The sequence below is a fragment of the Schistocerca americana genome, chromosome 3 (genome assembly GCF_021461395.2).
Source record: "Schistocerca americana isolate TAMUIC-IGC-003095 chromosome 3, iqSchAmer2.1, whole genome shotgun sequence".
Classification (NCBI taxonomy): Eukaryota; Metazoa; Arthropoda; class Insecta; order Orthoptera; family Acrididae; genus Schistocerca; species Schistocerca americana.
In genome coordinates this window covers 326,315,482-326,336,888 of record NC_060121.1, presented here as the reverse complement: position 1 = coordinate 326,336,888, position 21,407 = coordinate 326,315,482, and the positions used below count along the sequence as shown (strand labels likewise).

Genomic DNA, 21,407 nt, shown 5'->3' with positions numbered 1-21,407 from the left:
ATGACAAGTATAATAATAATGTAATTGGATAGGTAAAAAAATCTACTCACCATGTACTGGTGGGAGAACACATATGTAAAAGGTATTACAGTTTGCAATCTTTCAGTGCCAGTGACTCCTTCTTTTGCCAGAAGGGTTGAAGAGGAAGGAAGAGGGGTGAAGGAAAAGGAATGGTGAGGTTTAGAAAGAGGGCTAGAGTTCAGAAAAGTCACCCAGCACCCCATGTCAGGGGAGACTTACTAGATGGGATGAGAAGGAAAGGCTAGTTGTTGTGGACTGCACTGAATGAGATTTGAAAACCTGAGAGCTTAAAGGTGGAAGATAAGGTAATATGTAAGAAATATCATGCATGTTGAAACAGGCTCATAGTCTGGCTTCAGCTGTCAAAGACTATGGTCATGTGTGTGTGAACTGCATTTGTGTGTGTGTGTGTGTGTGTGTGTGTGTGTGTGTGTGTGTGTGTGTGTGTGTGCGTGTGTAGAAAACTAAATGGGAGTTAGGAAAGAAATAGTTACCATGAATAAATGCTTTAACCAAATAAATTAACATAATTTTTTACAGGTAGGTGACAAGAACCAAGGACATGTTGTAATGCCAGTTCCTACCTGTGGTGTTCTGAGAAACAAGTATCTGGGTGAAGAATTCAGATGGCCTATGCGAAATGGGTACAGAGGTCACGACTGTTATGTTGTAGAGCATGCTGTGCAACAGGATTTGTGTGCTGCTGGTATACACCCTGTGCCTATGCCCACTACTCCTAACTGGTGACTTCGTGACAGTCATGCCAAAGGAGAAGCTCAAACAGTGTTTACATAAAAGCTAGTGTATGACACATGTTGTTTCGTAGGTACTCTCCCTTAGGTAGTATATGTTTTGCCAGTTACAGGACTGGTATAGGTAGTGACAGGAGGGCATATAGGGTAAGTCTTGCAGTGTGGATGGACACAGGGGTGGGAGCCATAGGATAAGGAGATGGGTGCAGAAGGAGTGTAGGGTCTAACAAGGATATTGCACAGATTGGGAAGGCAATGAAAAGCTGTTTTAGGTGTAGAGGGCAAAATCTCAGACAGAGTGGATTTCATTTCAGGGCATGATTTTAGGAAGCCATAGCCTTGTTGAAGTAGCTGACTAATACATTCAGGACCAAGACTTCCTAAATCCATGTCCTGAAATGAAGTCCATTCTGTCTGAGATTTTGCCCACCACACCTAGAATAGCTTTTTGTCTTTCTCCCAATCTCCATAATATCCTTGTCAAACCCTATACTCAGTGTGTGCCCATCTCCCTACCCTATGGCTCCTACCGCTGTGACCAGCCTGCTGCAATACTTGCCCCAAGCACCCTCCAGCCCTGTAACTGGAAAAACATATACTATCAAAAGGAGATCCATCTGTGAAATGATAAATGTCATATATCAGCTGTTAAGTAAACACTGTTTGCCCTTTTACATCTGCAAGACTACCATCAAGTTATCAGTTAGGATGAATGGGCATGGGCAGAGTGTGTGTACTGGCACCACAGAATATCCTAATGTAGAGCTTGCTTTACAATATGATATTCGTGACCTCAGTGCCTGTTTCACCACACGTGCCATCTTGATTCTTCCCCCAGACAGCAGTATCTCAGAACTCCACAGGTGTAAAGCTGTGCTACAACATTGTCTTTCATTTTCTGACCTGTCTATTTTTCACTGTCTCCCTCCTAACTCTATTGTATACGACACTCTTCACTTTTTGCTCTTATTAACTTGTGTATGATATTTCAGCAGTAATCTATGTTCTGCATATTATCGATATTCTTGTTTTAAGCTCTCAGGCAATGCTCTTCACTTTTTGCTCTTATTAACTTGTGTATGGAATTTCAGCAGTAATCTATGTTCTGCATATTATCCATATTCTTGCTTTAAGCTCTCAGGTTTTCAAATATTGTCCAGTGCAGTCCCCAACATTTAGTCTTCCCCTCTCATCCTGTCACATAAGTCTCCCTTGACCTGGGGTTCTGAGTGACTTTTTCAAACTCCATCCCTTTTCCTAAACCTCACGTCATTTTCCTTCACCCCTCTTCCTTCCCCATCAACTCTGCCAGAAAAGAGGGTCCTGGCTCCAAAAGCTTGCAAACTGTAATAACTTTTATATTTGTCTTCTCCTAATGCCATTTGGTGAGTCTAATTTTATCCATCCAATTACATTATGTTTTCAGAAACCGTATATTTTCACTGAATATAATATTAATATCTACAGCAATAATAACAATAATAATAAAGTCTTTCCAGAACGAATTTCTTACTAATCAGTGTAGTGTGTTGTGTTTGCCAAAATCCTGAAGGATTAAAAGTGTTTGCTCGGCTAGACTCAGACCCAGAACATTGCCTTTTATAGGCAGTGATCCTACCAACAGAGCTCTCCTGGCACTACTTGCAGCTCACCCTCACAGCTACACTTCTGCCAGTAAGAGCATTGTCTGCAAAAGGAAAAGTTCCAGTTCAAGTACTCTTCTAGAAATTTTAATCTGCCAGGAAGTTCCAGCAAAATATTTTCTGTCCTTACACACTACACACACTAGCTGCAAAATTCTTTCATGCTGATGGTAGCTTATCAGATATATGTAATGTATGCACCTTACCCAGGATTTCTAAGAACAAGTAAAAGATTCTTATATATGAGAGCCTTCATTCTCAAAATTGATGAACGCAATGCCTTAGTAGGAGGCTCCTTGTTCTTGACTGGTTCCTGAAACAGATGTTGATAAGATGGTAAGTAAGAGACCGAAAGATGGCAACTCAAGAAACAAAGATTTTGACAGTTGTAAGGAAAAATATACAATTTTGAGGAATGAATATCTGAGATATAGTATATAAGATAAATCTTCTTGATAGGCTTGAAATACATGATAAATTTTTTGTTATAAAATTAATATAATGACAAAAACGTTTCATTTCATCCATGACAAAATGTAATATACTATATTTATACTTACTTGTAAAAGTTCAGTTGTACTGCCTAATGCCAATGTTTCCTTGGAGCCATCGATATTATAGGTGTCGATGCTGGTTGTGTCACTTACATCATTTTCCTGATAAATAAAATGTAAAATTAATTAACAAATTTTGCTTACTGGAAGATGCATAATAGTAAAGAATATTTCCAACAACATATGTGTGTCTGCTGTACAACATATGTGTTATTAGTATTGCTTTACAAAATATTATTGTTACTATTTCAACAATTTATGTAATTCAAGTAGTGTACTGCAATATTTTTAAATCTTTATGTTTACAGAATTTAAAACATTGTACTAGAATTACAGAAAGTTACAGGATTAACATTACTTGCTTCAAATTCATATTCCTTGAGGTGTGCCAGAAAATAAGAACATCTGAAAAGTGCTTTACTGCACAAGAGTGATAGAGATGTCTATGTCTTAAAAGTTATTTGCACTATAGGATGTTTACAACAATAATGTATAATTTAAATTGACTGACAAAAAAAGAAGTAGAAATATGTTGGCTTCAAAGGAAATTTCTCATCTGTCAACAATAATTTCTTGTTATATAACTAAATCAAATGGTCTTACGGAAACTGATGAATCAAAATCAAACAAAGTCAATTAAATTAGATATCCTGAAAATTGGTGCAAAAAGCATTTGAAACTGTGGAACATAACCAGTACCTTGGGATTAATCATGTTTTGTTTTAAGTTTCGCAAATGAATTCGAACTCTAGCACAGTGGATGAAATGCATTAAGTTCTAGGTCTGATAGAATATCATTATTTCATCTCTTGATAAGTATATTACTACCTTCTAAATTTATTGCTGATCTTAATATACAGGAATGTTATGACTGTGATACTGTCAAAAAAATTCTCTGTATCTGGAATCTCTTCAATCTTCCACAATTTTTTGTTACTGATCTGCTTATGGTTAGCAAACTATTGCTCCGCTTCCTTTTTCCATCTATCTAACCTTCTTATGCATAATCAACCACTATAACAGCTTGAATATTTGCGTGTTGAATGAGAGACAAAGAAGGTGCATCACTGAATGAATTACTCAGACAGGAGTACCATCATTTCGGTTGAAGTCAGACTTCTGTCAAAGCAGCTTCCTTTACTAGAAGATGACAGCTCACCACCAGTTAATGTACCCTGTGTAGGGTGTGGCAGTTAAATTAAATAAACGTTCTGGGATTAGCCCAAGTTATCAACACCAGAATGAAAATTGTAATAAAAGTCACCTGGGAAAGAATGAACACCTACAGATTTGCATGGAAGACTTCCTGCTTATTCATAGATTCATACACCAGGACATAGTCTCTGGAGCTCCTTTCAGTATGAGACACGCAAACCACAAGGATTTTTGTGAAAAACTGTTGTTGCAGAGAATACATGCCAGTGTCTCTATGGTCCACAGAGTGGACTGGGGGCGAAAAAGGGAAAAAGAAACTGAAGGGGTGTTGGTTGATAGCCCTCAGAGGTAACATAACATGACCTTTTTAACAGATAAATCAGTTCTTGCTATCTTCAGGAACCACAGGAAAATGTATTACATTTTTGAAGATGAACTACTCTCCATTTGCTGCTGAAATCTCTGGGAGGTTGTCAAAACCAAGATAAGTTACTTTATATGCCAATGTGTTTTTCTTTTGAAAGAATGGACATCAGTTAACAGTTTATAAGTTGGACAAACAGTAGCAAATTCGTAAAATAACAAAACACTTCTTCATTGAGTAATGGAATTGCTTTGCTCAATTGTATTTCTTGCCATGCAGTGGAGAATAACTTAGGATTTCATGTCAGACTGTGGAGGAAATATTCCCTTTTAGGAAAACAAATTGTGAGAAGATTAGATCTCAATCACATGTAGACAGACAAGTCTCTATGACTGTACTACAGTTTGTTTCTCTCACTTCCTGAAATGCCAGTCAGGACGATTTTCTAATAAGGAAGCCCTTGCACTAGGTGTGTCATCATCTAACCTAGGTGAGGTGGTTAATGGGAATAGCTTAATCAATAGAAATTAAATGAAACTAAGTAACTTCTGATCTCTGCCAACATCAACTAGCAAATAACACCGTGTTTATCAGAGCTAATTTTTCAATAAGTAAGGTGATTTCAAACTCAGATATGTATAACATTTAAGCAGCTCCTTTTGTAGATACACACAAAACATAGTTTTGTCTGGAAGGCCTAGCTAAAATTTGCAGGGACCGTAAAGCCTTTAATAATGGTTATGTGATTCTTTCTCCCTCACCTCTCTCTATTTCTTGCATTCTGGAACTCTCATCAGCCACCTCTGATAGTGAGTATGTGGTATACAACAGTGTAGGGCTATGTGACCAGTCACCAGGAATAAGGTCAATATGATTATGACACAATGTGTTGCTTAAATTTCAAACTAGAACAACAACACAATGAAGATATCAATGTTTGTATAAGTGAGTACAAAGCACAGAACTCAAAATACACAAAATTCCTTGAACAATAAGTGATGAAAATGTAGATTAGGGTAGGCACTTTTATTGAATAACTGGAAAACTGAGCTTAAATCTAAATGTGCTGCAAAAACTCATCTACCAAAAAGATACAAATATTATGAAACCAATATAGGTCTACTGTGCACTAATCCATTTGACATTAAGTTACAGCATAATTTTGTGGGGATGTACCTCCAAAATAAATAGTTACAGAGCACTCAAATTAAAAAAAAAGATCAATAAGGAATAAATGTAGAGAATCACATAGGCCAGCATTTAAAAGCTCTTAAGATATTAACACTACCTGGGATATACCTCTATGAACTCCTATGCTGGGAAAAATTCAAATATACTTCTGATACTGAAAATAGGACAACACAACCATGAAACAAGAAAATAGAGCCTCTTCCATGAAATCATACACAACACCAAGACATACAAATCAGTGTCACACTGGACTCGCATTCGGGAGGACGACGGTTCAATCCCGCGTCCGGCCATCCTGATTTAGGTTTTCCGTGATTTCCCTAAATCGCTCCAGGCAAATGCTGGGATGGTTCCTTTCAAAGGGCACGGCCGACTTCCTTCCCTAATCCGATGAGACCGATGACTTCGTTGTTTGGTCTCTTCCCCCAAAAACAACCCAACCCAACAAATCAGTGTCATCATATGCAGGACCAAAATTCGTAGAAAAACTCTCTTCAAGTTTGAGAGGTAAACAATAATATTTTCAAAAACCTCTCAAAACATTTTTTGGTTGGAAACAGTTACCATAGTATGTATGATTTTTATATGCACTACAGCTTAACAGAAACTGCAATGCAGTATTGTAACAAAAAGAGATGTAATTAGATCTACAAGTACATGTAGCATAAACAATGTAAACAAATTTTAAATTACTATGATGTAGTCCTAAAATAATATTGTACACAATAATATTTTTTTAAATGGTGGTTAGTATACACTGTATACTTACCAGAGCACATAATACAATTTTACCTCCATACAGTGTATTTTGTCTGTGGATCTAATAAACAAATCACTGGGAGACAGTGAAATTAACAATAGTGCTTTAAGTGAACAATTTAAGCAATTTTTAAAATTGTATGTTTCAGTCTTTGACCACACACATGGTACTGGTATCATTACCAGTTTTGAATTCTTTGCAAGTCACATCAAAGGATCCGTTTAAAAAGGAAGAAAAAGGGGAATAATAGTAAACTAAATTCTTAAGTAAATTATCTTCAATGCACAAGTGCAGGTATTTGGAGAAGAATCACAGTAATTTGTCAAAGTGCAAGGAACAGACCAAGAGAGGCACTCAGAGTATAAATGTATTATGCTCTGATTGTTAGAACTGAAGGCTACTGATAACTCAGTAATAGTAAAAAGTTGGTAACTTTTCAATCACAAATACAAGATTAAAATATTCACAATACAAAACTCGCTCTGAGAAATTCTTTTCTCGGGGTGGAAACTAGTAGTGTAGGTAAACAAGACATACACTAGACAGGGATTAAATGCCTGTAGCAATGATCAGTGAGTGGCAAACTGGTCACAGGTGACCACAAGTGTACACTAAATATCCAGTATGAAAGAAATGTCCCAATTTTTCTTTCTTTTTAGACAGATCGCCTGATGATGACTTGCTAGGAACTGGAAATCAATTATTCTATGCTTTAAATGATTAATGGAAAATCTCATATAAAGATGTGAAACAAATACTAACAAAGAGATAGAGGGGCTCCACATCAAACGCTCCCTTCCCTACAGCCTAGGTATTCGTGGCAAACGTATCTGCTCCAGTGACGAATCCCTCAACAATTACACCAATAACCTTACCAGTGCTTTCCTCTCCCGCAACTATCCTGCAGACCTTGTCCACAAACAGATTTCCCGAGCAATACATTCCTCCCCATCCAACAACAATGTTCCTACCCCCAGACCACACAGAAGCATCCCCCTTGTCACCCAATATTATCCTGGCCTCGAAAACATCAACAAATTACTCCGCCAGGGATATGACTTTCTCAAGTCAACCCCTGAAATGAGATCATCCCTTGACAAAATTCTCCCCACACCACCCAGAGTTGCTTTTCGTCGCCCCCCTAACCTCCGTAACATCCTTGTTAAACCCTACAATATTCCCAGACTACCTTCTCTACCCAGCGGTTCCTACCCCTGTAACCGACCCCGCTGCAAAACCTGCCCCATGCATCCCCCCACAACCACCTACTCCAGCCCCGCTACTGGTAAAACATACGCAATTCACGTGTGAAACTACACATGTCATTTATCAACTGACATGCCTGCACTGCACAGCCTTTTACATCGGCATGACAACAACCAAACTGGCTGAGCACATGAACGGACACAGACGAACTGTCCGCCTAGGAGATGCCCAATACCCAGTAGTGGAGCATGCCCTCCAGCATAATTCTAGGGACCTAGGAACCTGCTACACCGTATGTGCCATTTGGCTTCTCCCACCCAACACCAGTCCCTCTGAACTGCGGAGATGGGAACTTGCACTCCAACACACCCTTTCATCCCGCCATCCCCCTGGACTGAACCTACGTTAAACAACCTCACTCCCATTTACTCTTCAGTCTTATCCTCTTTCCCTTTCCTCTTTAGCCATTCACACATCTTTTCATCCTACATAGTTGTGTTTATCTTTATACTATATACCATCTTTACTTCTGTATGCATCCTCTTTGGTTTGAAGCTGGCACAGTACTTACAGTAGAATATCTTTGGCTTCCCTCTGACAAGCATGCCTCCATCCTTGCTACCCTCCCTATTTTCCTTTCCCTGTTGCTTCATAACCTGGGTTGTGAGTAACTGAATCTCCTTTCCCTTCTTCCCTTTCTTTCCCCTCTCTCCTCCCCGATGAAGGAATATTTGTTCCGAAAGCTAGGAACGTAAATTTTCGGTTCTGTTTTATGTGTATCTATCGGCTGTACTGAGCTGAGGTAAGTACTGGCCAGCCACTCTATCTCTTTGTTAGTATTTAATTCTATGCTTTGTCTGACCTGAGGCTGAAATACACTGACAGAAATGGAAATTATTACTCCACGGTCACCTTTGTCGAAAGCTACCAAACTGACACTCTGGGAAGTCTGTGTCCATGGAAAATAATGATTAAATTTCAATCATATGTTCTCACATTTTCAGTATTTCCGAATTTTCAAGATTTTCAAGATTGGAAAATAATGATTAAATTTCAATCTTATGTTCTCACATTTTCAATATTTCCGAATTTTCAAGTTTTAGTTACCTAGAGAGAAAACTTCTCCTTCAAATAAACACTGAAATGAGTACATGATCACTACTGGATGTGTGTAATGTCACTGGAACATTTCAGGTGGAGAGCACAACACAGCATGCCGAGAGGACATCCAAGTGCAGTTAATTGCCATATTTCAGACTGTGAGAAAGGTTGAATCATTGACATTAGGAACACCATACCACAGGATGCACAGACATTTGGCTGTGGTCCAATGACTGCAGAATAAGTTGTGCACAGATGAAATCAGGACAACACTAAAGGCACTAATACCCAGGGGCAATAGAGGATTGCCACCCCCCCCCCCCCCCCCCCGCCCCACTCTTAAAGAAAGAAGAAAATGTTGTATAGTCAGGTGTTTTCCTTTCCAGAAGATGATTTAAACGTAGGTATTATGTAGGTTTCTAAAAGGGTCAGAACTGTAACTTTTTTTATGGCTACTTACTTTAGTCATTTGTCTTCCAAAATATTAAAAATACTCCATACCCATAGGTATGCCCCCCCCCCCCAAATAAGAGGCTCACCTGTTTCTGATGGATACACAGATGATAAAAGCTCAGATCTAGACTCAGGTTACAGGTGGCTTGTCAGGACAGACCATCAGGACACCAAGCATTATTCACTGCTGACACCAGACCACAGACAACATAGGCTCTCATGTTGCTGAGTCATAATCAAGTGAGAGTTTTTGTGACATTGTGTGGTGTTCAGTAGTGAGTCTTGCTGTTGGTAGCAGCATTCAGAACAACATCAATGTATCTGTAGTTGACCTGGCAAAAACTCGTGAGAAGCAGCAATTTTTGAGGCTGGAATCATCGTGTGGGAAGCTATTGGATATCACAACATAACTGACTTGCTAATTGTTGCAGGAATACTTAATGTTTGCGACTATGTGGCAAGAATAATGAACTCTGTTGTCATATTCTTCACAACCATTGAGACAAATGGTGTTCTGCTACAGATAATGCAAGATCACACAGTACAGTTCACACCTTAGATGCCCCGAGGGAGTTCAAAATTCAAGAATGGATTAATAAAAAATAGAGAAAAGTTAAGATGGTAGTTTTAATGCCTCAAGTGTTCTATATAGTTGCCCCCTCTCTTTTCCCCCACCTCCCTCCCACTTGAGTACACTGCGTAGAATGTTTGTTCAACCATGTGAAACTGTCAGAGAAGTCCTCAAATGGTTCAAATGGCTCTGAGCACTGTGGGACTTAACATCTGAGGTCATCGGCCCCTATAACTTAGAACTGCTTAAGCCTAACTAACCTAAGGACATTATATACACCCATTCCCAAGGCAGGAAGCGAACCTGCGACCGTAGCGGTCATGTGGTTCCAGACTGAAGCGCCTAGAACTGCTTGGCCACACCGGCCGGCCAAGAAGTCCTCCTCTTGGTTGTTATTCAACTCGCAGATCACACTGGCCTGACTCAGTTATGTAGTTAAAGCATTGACCCTTTATATGAATATCTGCACTGTGTTGTTTTGTAATGTGTGTTCATATTAATAGCAATAAGTCATTTTTCCATAAAAAGTTTTTCCATGTTATGCATTTTAATCAACTCATGTCAAGGGTTCACATGTTTTGTCCAGGAGTCAACATGTGCAAGGCAAACTTTGCACACACCTTTCTCTTCTCCAAAGCATTCTGGAGAATGCCTTGAACATTTGATTTACAGAAGTTGCTCCATTTTGATCTGTGTCACAAAAACGTTGATGCAGTACAGATACACATCTGTCACTTAACATTGCCTTCTCACAGTTGAATGGTTGAACTGCACATATGCTGTTTCTACAGTTGTTACGTCAAGCTGCCACCATAGTTACTGCACTGACATCAGTTATACAACAAGAGTAAAAACAATCTCAGACCTTTTTGGATGGACAGTGTATGGATCCTTACTTGGCATGCCTGTTGCTTGATTTGTTATCTGTACAGTGTGTCTGGCATATAGCATACTCCAACCAGTCATCTTCATGAAATGATACAACATGTGTTTCAGGTATGTTAACAAACTCAAGTTGAGGTATTGAGGCTGTGTGCTATCCCACAATGAATAGAAGAGTTTAGTCAGGCCTGTAGGTTCACATCTGATACTGACCTTGATGGTGGAGATCGGTTGCAGGATCAAACGAAAGTTTAATTACACAGGCCAATGATGGAAAAACTTTTTTGCTGACACTACCTTATTCTTATGTTTTTTAGGGTGGGATATCCAAATATGATACTTAAAAAACTGTATCAGCCATCATTTCTTCACATTTTACAGTTAAATTTATTAAAGTAAGCGATTTTTTTTAAAAAATTTAACAGCTTTTATATAGTAAAAATAATTTAAAAAGGAGGTGTAATGAATGTAGATGATGTTGGCAGCACTTCTGAAAAACATTTCCTGGCAAAAAAAGGTCGATTCTATTATTGTGTTAACAGATGGTGTTTTGTTTACTGTCAACCTAACCTCACTTTCCCATTTCCTGTACATGTGCTCAGTGCAGTGTCTAAACATGGTTATAAAAACTCTGCTGACAGTTTTTGTTGTATTTGTGGTGAATTTGTGATTAAAAAACACCAAAAAAACAAAAAAAAACAAAACAAAATAGACTTTGTGAAAAAGAATTATCTCTCATACTTTGGATCTAAACTTGGTGATCGAGATAAATCTTGGGTGCCCCATGAGGTATGTTAAGTGTATGTTGAAGATCTGAGAAAATGGTTCAAAAAGAAGATAAAAGCCTTTAGACTTGCTGTTCCTACGATGTGTAGGGAGCCAAGAAATCATTCCGATGATTGCTACTTTTGCTGGTTGATATTGCTGGTCATAATTCGAAAAACAAGAAGGTAATAATCCACTCTAACCTTCCGTCCACCATCCGACCAGTAGGGCACGGTGTAGATTTGACGGTTCCTGTACCACCAGTTGATTTAAATTATATTCCAACAGAAGTATTTTCTAATGTACAATCTGATTTACATGAACCAGATGACGATGAATTCAATTTTAATACAGAAAGTCTAGAGCCCAAATTGTTTACTCAGACTGAGCTTAACAATTTGGTTATGGATCTGGGCTTAACAAAAGAAAAAGCTGAATTGCTTGGCTCTAGAGTGAAAGGAAAGAACTTATTGGCAATTGGAACCAACATATACATGCATAGAAAGAGAGAGCAGCAATTTACCAAGTTTTTTCAACAAGATGGTGATTTAGTGTACAGCTCAGAGATTCCCAGCCTGATGAATGAGTTTGGCATTGAATACAAAAAGGAAGACTGGAGGCTGTTTATTGATTCATCCAAAACTAGTTAAAGTGCTGTTTTATCACACAATGGTGACATGTATGCATCTATACCTGTTGGACATTCTGTACATATGAAAGAAAGCTATGAAAACCTAGAAATAGAGCTAAATAAAATATGCTATACTGCTCATGGTTAGATGAAATGTGGTGATCTAAAAGTAACATGCTTGCTCCTTGGTCAGCAAGGTGGTTTTACCAAATTTCCATGTTTCTTGTGTGAATGGGTAGGGCTAGGCACCAACACTGATGAAGAAAGAACTGGCCTGTGAGGGAGTCTTTAAAACCTGGTGAGAAGAACATTCTATGCAAAAACCTTGTAGATTCAAAAAACGTACTCCTACCACCTCTACATATGATGATGATGATGATGATGATGATTAGTGTTTTAGGGCGCACAACAGCGAGGTTATCAGCGCCCGTTCCCAAAAGTTCAATTCAGAGCCGAATCGTGAGAGAAGTGGTATTGTTCAAATTGCAAGATTGGACACAGCACATCAAAACAGGGAGATAAAACTAAAAATAAAAGAGCAGTACAAACAGGGAAAAGGAAGTAACGGTGGCTGAGTGACCACTTAAAAATAATGGGTGACCAAACCACTGGACAGCACATTAAGACTTCAATCCCAATATTTTGGGAAGAAGGCCAGACATCACACAAAAACGTAAAACTCTAGCGACACTCGCCTCATTATTAGTTAAAAGAGAGGGTAGGTCTGGTGGGAAACGGAAATCTTCCCTCAAACCCGCATATAAAACACACTCAGTTAAAATATGCCGTATCGACAACTGTCTCCCACATGTCTGACACGTTGGTGGCTCCTCACGACGTAACAGAAAACCATGTGTCAAAGGACAATGTCCTATTCTAAGCCGTGTAAGGGCTACTTCCTCAGCGCGGCGTTGTCGGAAGGAGGTGAGCCACGGTCGGACAGAATCCTTCACCGCTCGCAACTTATTATCCCTCACGTCCAGCCACTGAGCCTCCCACCAACGCATGACCTTCCGAGTCACGAAAGACGTAATGGCCTGCAGGGGGACGGAACAGCGAGCAGGAGGTGTGATGGAGCAAGCCTCCTTGGCAGCCGCATCTGCAAGTTCATTTCCAGGAATCCCTATGTGCCCTGGAACCCAGCAGAAAATCACATCCTTACCCTGCTGTTGCAAGAGCAGGAGTGCGTCCTGCACCTCTTGCACCATCCGATCTGCTGGGTACATCTGTTCAAGAGCGTGTAGAGCACTTTGGGAATCGGAGCAGATGATGAATTTCGTGCCACGATGTCGGCGCATATGCTCTAATGCTTGCAGAATGGCAAACAGTTCTGAAAGTTAGGTGTAACGAAACTGTTTGTAAAGGCTTTGCCTAAAGATGAACCATGATTTAAGTATCTCTGTCAAAAGTTTCCACACCTTTCAAAAGCTAAACTAAAAAAGGTGTCTTTGTCAGACCTGACATTAGAAAATTGATGTTAACTAGGAATCCACAATGACCTTAAATGAGAAAGAAGCATGGGTATCATTCAAGCAAGTAGTCACAAAGTTCTTAGGGCATGAAAAAGACCCAGAATATGTTTCTATTATAGCTAAAATGATAAAGAAGTTTAAAACTTTGGGATGTTTAATGAGCCTCAAAGTTCACTTTTTGAACAGCCACCTTGATTACTTCTCGGACAAAATGGGAGATGTCAGTGAGGAGCAAGGAGAGCGTTTTCACTAGGTCATTAAAGTGATGTCAAAACGCTGCCACGGCCGCTGGAACACCAACATGATGGGGGGACTTCTGTTGGTCACTTCACCAAGAAGTTCAGCAGGCGACTCATTGTAGAAAAAGCCACACAAGAAGCTTCAAAGAAAAAAAGAGAAAGAAAATACAAACCAATTCCAGCTGACGAGTGAAACCTCTATTAACACATGTCATTGTTATGTTGTAACAAAGCATTTCATTAATGTCCCCATTTACCGTATAGCAAAGGATTTTTACATCATATAATAAAAAGCATATTGCTCGAAAACTATGGGTGATACAAAAAACTAAAGCTAGATTTGAATTCAGCTCATAAAAATCTATAAAGATCAGCTATCAAAGTAAAAAAAAAGTTTTCCAAAAAAGATTTTTCGTTGGTCTGTGTAATTTAAAACTCATTACGTGATCAGCATCTACAGAAAGTATGATAAATATCGGGCTGTGCTTCATGGTATGATAATTTCCACCTCTGCCAGTGTACATAACTAAAAAAAAAAAAATTGTATACGAAAGGGTCGCTGTATTCCTCTAATGCAGTATGCCTAGACTGTGAATATACACTACTTGCCATTAAAATTGCTACACCACGAAGATGACGTGCAACAGACGCGAACTTTAACCGACAGGAAGAACATGCTGTGATATGCAAATGATTAGCTTTTCAGAGCATTCACACAAGGTGGGCGCCAGTGACGACACCTACAATGTGCTGACACGAGGAAAGTTTCCAACCGATTTCTCATACACAACCAGCAGCTGACCGGCGTTGCCTGGTGAAACGTCGTTGTGATGCCTCGTGTAAGGAGGAAAAATGCGTACCATCGCGTTTCCGACTTTGATAAAGGTCGGATTGTAGCATATCACGATTGCTGTTTATCGTATCGCGACATTGCTGCTCGTGTTGGTAGAGATCCAATGACTGTTAGCAGAATATGGAATCGGTGGGTTCAGGAGGGTAATACGGAACGCCGTGCTGGATCCCAATAACCTCGTATCAATAGCAGTCGAGATGACAGGCATCTTATCCGCATGGCTGTAACGGATCGTGCAGCAACGTCTCGATCCCTGTGTCTACAGATGGGGACGTTTGCAAGAAAACAACCATCTGCACGAACAGTTCGACGACGTTTGCAGCAGCATGGACTATCAGCTCGGAGACTATGGCTGCGGTTACCCTTGACGCTGCATCACAGACAGGAGCACCTGCGATGGTATACTCAACGACGAACCTGGGTGCACGAATGGAAAACGTCATTTTTTCGGGTGAATCCAGGTTCTGTTTATAGCATCATGATGGTTGCATCCGTGTTTGGCGACATCGCGGTGAACGCACATTGGAAGCGTGTATTCGTCATCGCCATACTGGCGTATCACCCGGTGTGATAGTATGGGGTGCCATCGGTTACACGTCTCGGTCACCTCTTGTTCGCATTGACGACACTTTGGACAGTGGGCGTTACATTTCAGATGTCTTACGACCCGTGGCTCTACCCTTCATTCGATCCCTGCGAACCCTACATTTCAGCAGGATAATGCACGACCGCAAGTTGCAGGGCCTGTACGGGCCTTTCTGGATACAGAAAACGTTCGACTGCTGCCCTGGCCAGCACATTCTCCAGATCTCTCACCAATTGAAAACGTCTGGTCAATGGTGACCGAGCAACTGGCTCGTCACAATACGCCAGTCACTAATCTTGATGAACTGTGGTATCGTGTTGAAGGTGCATGGACAGCTGTACCTGTACACGCCATCCAAGCTGTGTTTGACTCAATGGCCAGGCGTATCAAGGCCGTTATTACGGCCAGAGGTGGTTGTTCTGATTACCGATTTCTCAGGATCTATGCACCCAAATTGCGTGAAAATGTAATCACATGTCAGTTCTAGTATAATATATTTGTCCAATGAATACCCGTTTCTCATCTGCATTTCTTCTTGGTGTAGCAATTTTAATGGCCAGTAGTGTATTAAAGTTGCAGATCAGGGTTTAGTGATTAAAAGTGTGTTACTGATTGCTATGAAATGCGCACACTGCCTTACCAGTTGCCGGACTTCCCGTGAGGTCTCCTGCTGCATGCTGAGCAGCAGGAAGACGTCCTCCAGTGTGGCGCAGCCATGGCGCGTGAGCAGCGTGTCGGGTGGCGCCTCTGCCAGCAGCCGGCCCTGGCGCATCAGCCCTATCTGCAAGCAGACCGAGCCAGCTGAGAGTTTAACGGCGTCTAGAGACTGACTCCACTGCAGGCTGAGCACGGTTCAACAACCGGGTAGTTATAATTAAAGTGCAGCCACTCACGGGGGTCCAGTGTGTGCTATAATTATCATAATGCAGCAAAACATGGTAGACATGCTAATGTTTTAATGCAGATCTGATCTACACCAGAAAAAACTAGTTCCAATTTGGCCACCAGACGCAAATCTGGCGCTGTACAGCATCTTGTCAGTATCTCTGCTGCTCGTATTGAACATATATAGTGTGAGCAACAGTTAAAAATAAAACCAACATTACGCCTTTCTAACTTGTTTGACCTTTTCTGCTCAAGTCCAGTTCCTAATCTATTACATATGTAAACATTTCTAAACGTCTTTATTGCATTTACTTCGATAAATTTGCACCTACGGCCTTGCAGCAGTGGCTACACCGGTTCCCGTGAGATCAACGAAGTTAAGCACTGTCGGGCGTGGTCGGCACTTGGGTGGGCGACCATCCAGGCCGCCATGCGCTGTTGCCATTTTTCGGGGTTCACTCAGCCTCGTGATGCCAATTGAGGAGCTACTTGACCGAATAGTAGCGGCTTTGGTCAAGAATACCATCATAACGACCGGGAGAGCGGTGTGCTCTTCCACGCCCCTCATATCCGCATCCTCCGAGAGCATAACACGGCGGTCGGATGGTCCCCGTCAGAATTGATTATAATTTGGCAAAATCAACTTTATCTTTCTATTGTCTTCACATACCATTGTATGAAACATTTTGTCTGTAAATGTAATCTCAAGGGTATCTTTTATAAAAGGAATTTTTGTTGCATGTGTCGGACGAACCATTTCCCACAAAATATTATGCTTCAGCAATTTTCTTGTCCCAGAAGCTTCCTTATGCCCTTCATTTCTATCTTTGCGACATATAATGTCTACAGAAGACACAGTAGCTTCACTGTTTTCATCAGTTGTGTCATTGTCATTGTTACTGTTTGTGTCTCATTTGACTTCATTATCACTAGAAGCATAAATAGCCTGAAGACGGAGTGCTTTTACATTTGCACCTGGTGCCCAAATTTGGAAGTAGCTATTTTTCCAACATAAATCAGTGCCACATTAATGCATCAGAATATCTACCAAGTTTCGCTGGCATACTATAATTACAGCTCACACTGGACCTCTACGAGGAGTTGCATTATAATTATAACCACCTAGTACATGAGGAACTGACAGAATATCAGCAGTTGCTTGTACTGTCGCTTTTCTTCTCCAGTTTTTCTGTTTCCCATCGTGGCAATTTCTTTTGTCATGGTGTGAGAGCAAAGTGTAAAACTCCTAACCTGACACAGAGACGAAATTTAGTTTTGTTGTGGTGGTATAAAAAATGCGTCATTATGATACTCGCAACAGTTTTATTTATTTATTCTTTTATGGCTCTTTAAAGCGTTCTTACTGTGTTTTCCTTCACTTGGAATAACTGGAACACCATACTGTCAGAAAATTCTTTGTTTTAGACTGTTCACTGGCAACAAAAATATACGCAATACTGGTTAAGATTTAGTCTTAATCTCAGAGTTAAGAACTGGACGACTAAATTAAAGAGTGGCTGTGTATTTTCCACGTGAAGTGCGAACAAAAAGTACAATATTAGATGAGGACTTACAGAAATTGCATAGGATGGTATTGGACCATTAATTTCGGTGTAATTTTGTGGACATTCAAATTTCTGCAAGTGAGACCAGTTCAAATACTCTGAAGGATGCAGCGCAACGTCCTTGTAAGGATTTGTAACGTTTAATGGACAATGTCAGTAGGATTTCTACTGACACTTGGAGTATATACGATCGACCTACAAATCAGCAGAAGGGTGCCGATTACTAGCTCAGAAAACGCAAGTTTCAAGAAGTAAGGGAAATAACTGATAAACTAATAACTGTCAGGAAAGTGCTGAAACAATGGATGACAGATGAAATTTCCTGATCATGTCGCTGTAACAGGGCGACTTCAACTTGCCAGGTATAGATTGGGAGCGTTATGCCATCAAACTGGTGCCAGAAACACGGATTCATGTGGCATTGTTCTGGATGTCTTGCCCGAAAATTACCTTGAGCAGATAGGTAGAAAACCATCTTGTGAGAGTAGCGTCTTAGACTTCCTGGCAACAAACAGACCTAAGCTTATCGAATCAGTTAACGTAGCGGAAGGTTTCAACGATCATAAGGCTGTGACATCTATGACGACGGGTCCTACAAGGAATCCTAAGAAAGTTTGGAAGATATATTTGTTCAGCAAGGGTGACAGGATACAAATTTCAGAATATCTCAGCAGTCAGCATCAAATATTCGGTGATGACGACTACGATGAGGAGAAAAAATGGAAAAAATTCAAAGGCATCGTTCAATATGCCAAATACAAGTATGTTCCGAGTACGGATTTAAGTGATGCGAAAGATACACCATAACCGTTTTAGAAAAGCGTTACATTACAAAGAGCACTTCATCTCAGATTCAAGAGAAGTAAAACCCTAGCTGACAAACAAAAGGTGAACGAAGCGAAAATGAGCGTAAGGAGATCAATGAGAGAAGCGTTCAATGGTTTTGAAAGTAAGACGTTGTCAACTGACCTGAGTATGTAAAATCAGTAAGCGTGTCAAGATCATCTATTCATTCTCTCAGCGACCACACCGGCACCGAAACGGAAGGTAACTGAGAGAAGGCCGAAATACTGAATTCGGTCTTCCGAAGTTGTTTCACCGCAGAAGATCGTAACACTGTCCTTCCTTTCAATCGTCGTACGAACGTCGACATGGTAGGTATTGAGTGAGGTAACCGATCGCGGAATTGTAAAGCAGCTACAATCACTTGGTAGGGGAAAGGCGTCAGGACCAGATGAGGTACCTGTAAGATTCTATAAAGATTATGCGAAGGAACTTGCTCCCCTTCTGGCAGTAATTTATCGTAGATCGCTTGAGCAACGAAAGGTACCTGACGAGTGGAAAAAAGCGCAGGTCATTCCCGTTTTTAATAAAGGCCGTAGGGCAGATCCACACAAATATAGACCTATGTCGTTGACGTCAATCTGTTGTAGAATTATTAACACTGTTTTATGCTCAAGAATTACGACGTTTTAGGAAAATGAACATCTCCTCTGTAAAAATTAACTTGTATTTCGCAAACAGAGATCTTGCGAAACTCAGCTCGCTCTGTTTCTCCATGAGATTCGCGGCTCAGTGGACAACGGCGCTCAGTTTGATGCCGTGTTCCTTGATTTCTGTAAAGCATTTCACACCGTCCCGCACTGCCGTTTAATGGAAAAAAAGACGAGCTTCCGCAGTATCGGAGCAAACTTGCGATTGAAATCAAGACTTTCTTGCAGATAGAACTCAACGCGTCGCTCTTAACGGAGCAAAATCGACAGATGTAAAAGTAATATCCGAGTACCACAGGAAAGTGTGATAGGACCATTTCTGTTTCCAATATATACAGATAAACGATCTAGTAGAAAGAATCAGATGCTCTTTAAGGCTATTCGCAGATGATGCGGTTGTCTTCACCGAAGTAGCAACCCCAGAAGATAATAAGAATTTGCAGAATGACCTGCAGAGAACTAATGAATGGTGCAGGCTCTGGAAATTGATCCTGAACGTAAATAAATGTAACATACTGCGCATACATAGGAAAAGAAATCCACTACTGTACAGCTATACTATTGATGACAAACAGTTGGAGACAGCGACAGCTGTAAAATATCTAGGCGTTACTGATCAGAGCAATATTAAGTGGAATGACTACATAAAAAATATAGTGGGAAAAGCAGATACCAGACTCTGATTCATAGGAAGAACCTTAAGGAAAAGTAACTCATCTACGAAAGAAGTCGTTTATAAGGCGCCTGTTCGCCCGATTCTTGAGTACTGTTCATCTATCTGGGACCCCTATCAGGTAGGACTGATAGAGGAGATAGAGAAGATGCAACGAAGAGCGGCGCGTTTCGTCACGGGATCGTTTAGCTGGTGAGAGAGCGTTACGGAGATGCTAAACAAACTCCACTGGCAGACGTTACAGGAGAGGCGTTGTCCATCGCAGAGACATTCACTGTTGAAATTTCGGGACAACACTTTTCAGGAGGAGACAGATAACATATTACTTCCCCCTACATACATCTCGCGTATTGAGCACGAGGAGAAATTTCAGAAATTAGAGCCAATACAGAGGCTTACCGACAATCTTCCCACGCATTATTCCCGAGTGGAACAGGATTGGAGGGATCAGACGGTGGTACAGAAAGTACCCTCCGCCACACACCATTAGGTAGCTTTCAGAGTATGATGTAGATGTAGATGCAACGCATCTATAACGCTATCAGTATGGGAAGAAGAGTCATTGAGTTCGGCGAGGCGCTATGGTAGTAGCGAAAATGAGTCATCTAATCCTTCAAAGAGAATGATCTACATGCATCCTAATTATCTCTGAGATTTATTATAAGGAGGAACGAGAGATTTGTGGAGAAATTGGAACACTTGAATGCGTCATGATCGAGTGCATCTATCAAAGGCTCACAGTTCAAGCAGAGACAGACAGTTTAAGAGGTTGCTGTTTGTATGACATTGTACGTGACAGAGAAGCATGTGCTATCAGGACCTGTTCCAGGGAAGAGCTACAAAAGCATCTTAATCTTCAAAGAAGCCAAGGTTCTGTAATACCTAACAGCACTGAATCACCACAGACAGAGCATCAGAGGAGAATATGCTAATAAATGACGACTGACGTCACGGAGTGCATGATATTCACAGGATGACGGAGAAGTCTTGTCTTGTCTAGTCTCCTGAGTACCAGGGATTCCCGCTCGGGACGCACTCCGGTAGAAGAAGGGAAAACAGCATGTCCAATACCGTCTGCAGTGCCGAAGAAAGGAGAGGACGACAGTCACATCTGGTGGATGACACTCTACATGCCAAAAAGATGAAGATCAGTTTGAACATCAGGCTGAATGATGAAGGCCACTTTTTCTGAGTCTGAAGTCGAGTGTTGGAAGAGCTTCAGCTTCAGTGTTCCGGATACGAAGTAATGGTCTGCAGCCCGACTGGTTAGCCGTGCGATCTAATGCACTGCTTTCCGTGATGGGGTGAAGGGGTGCCGGTCCCCGGCACGAATCCGCCCGGCTGATTACTGTCGAGGTCCGGTGTGCCAGCCAGTCTTTGGATGATTTTTAAGGCGGTTTTCCATCTGCCTCGGCGAATGCGGGCTGGTTCCGCTTATTCGGTTACTCTATGTCGTCGGTTGCTGCACAAACACTTTCTCCATATACGCGTACACCATAATCACTCTACCACGCAAAATGGGGGTTACACTCGTCTGGTGTGAGACGTTCCCGGGAGGGTCCACTGGGGCCGAACTGCACAATAACCCTGGG

At 40.9% G+C, this 21,407-nt stretch overlaps 1 protein-coding gene across 3 annotated transcripts in view; it reads right to left on the bottom strand.

The window, feature by feature from the left end:
* LOC124606911 (ABC transporter G family member 23-like) overlaps positions 1 to 21,407 on the bottom strand; it is a 506,422-nt gene that overhangs the window by 48,459 nt on the left and 436,556 nt on the right. For all 3 annotated transcript variants that reach the window (XM_047139013.1, XM_047139016.1, XM_047139015.1), the window contains exons 9-11: positions 15,840 to 15,980; positions 2,977 to 3,072; positions 2,623 to 2,729 (exon numbers count right to left, since the gene is read on the bottom strand). In XM_047139013.1, coding sequence (XP_046994969.1) covers positions 2,623 to 2,729; positions 2,977 to 3,072; positions 15,840 to 15,980 — 344 coding nt within the window. The remainder of the gene's footprint in view (positions 1 to 2,622; positions 2,730 to 2,976; positions 3,073 to 15,839; positions 15,981 to 21,407) is intronic.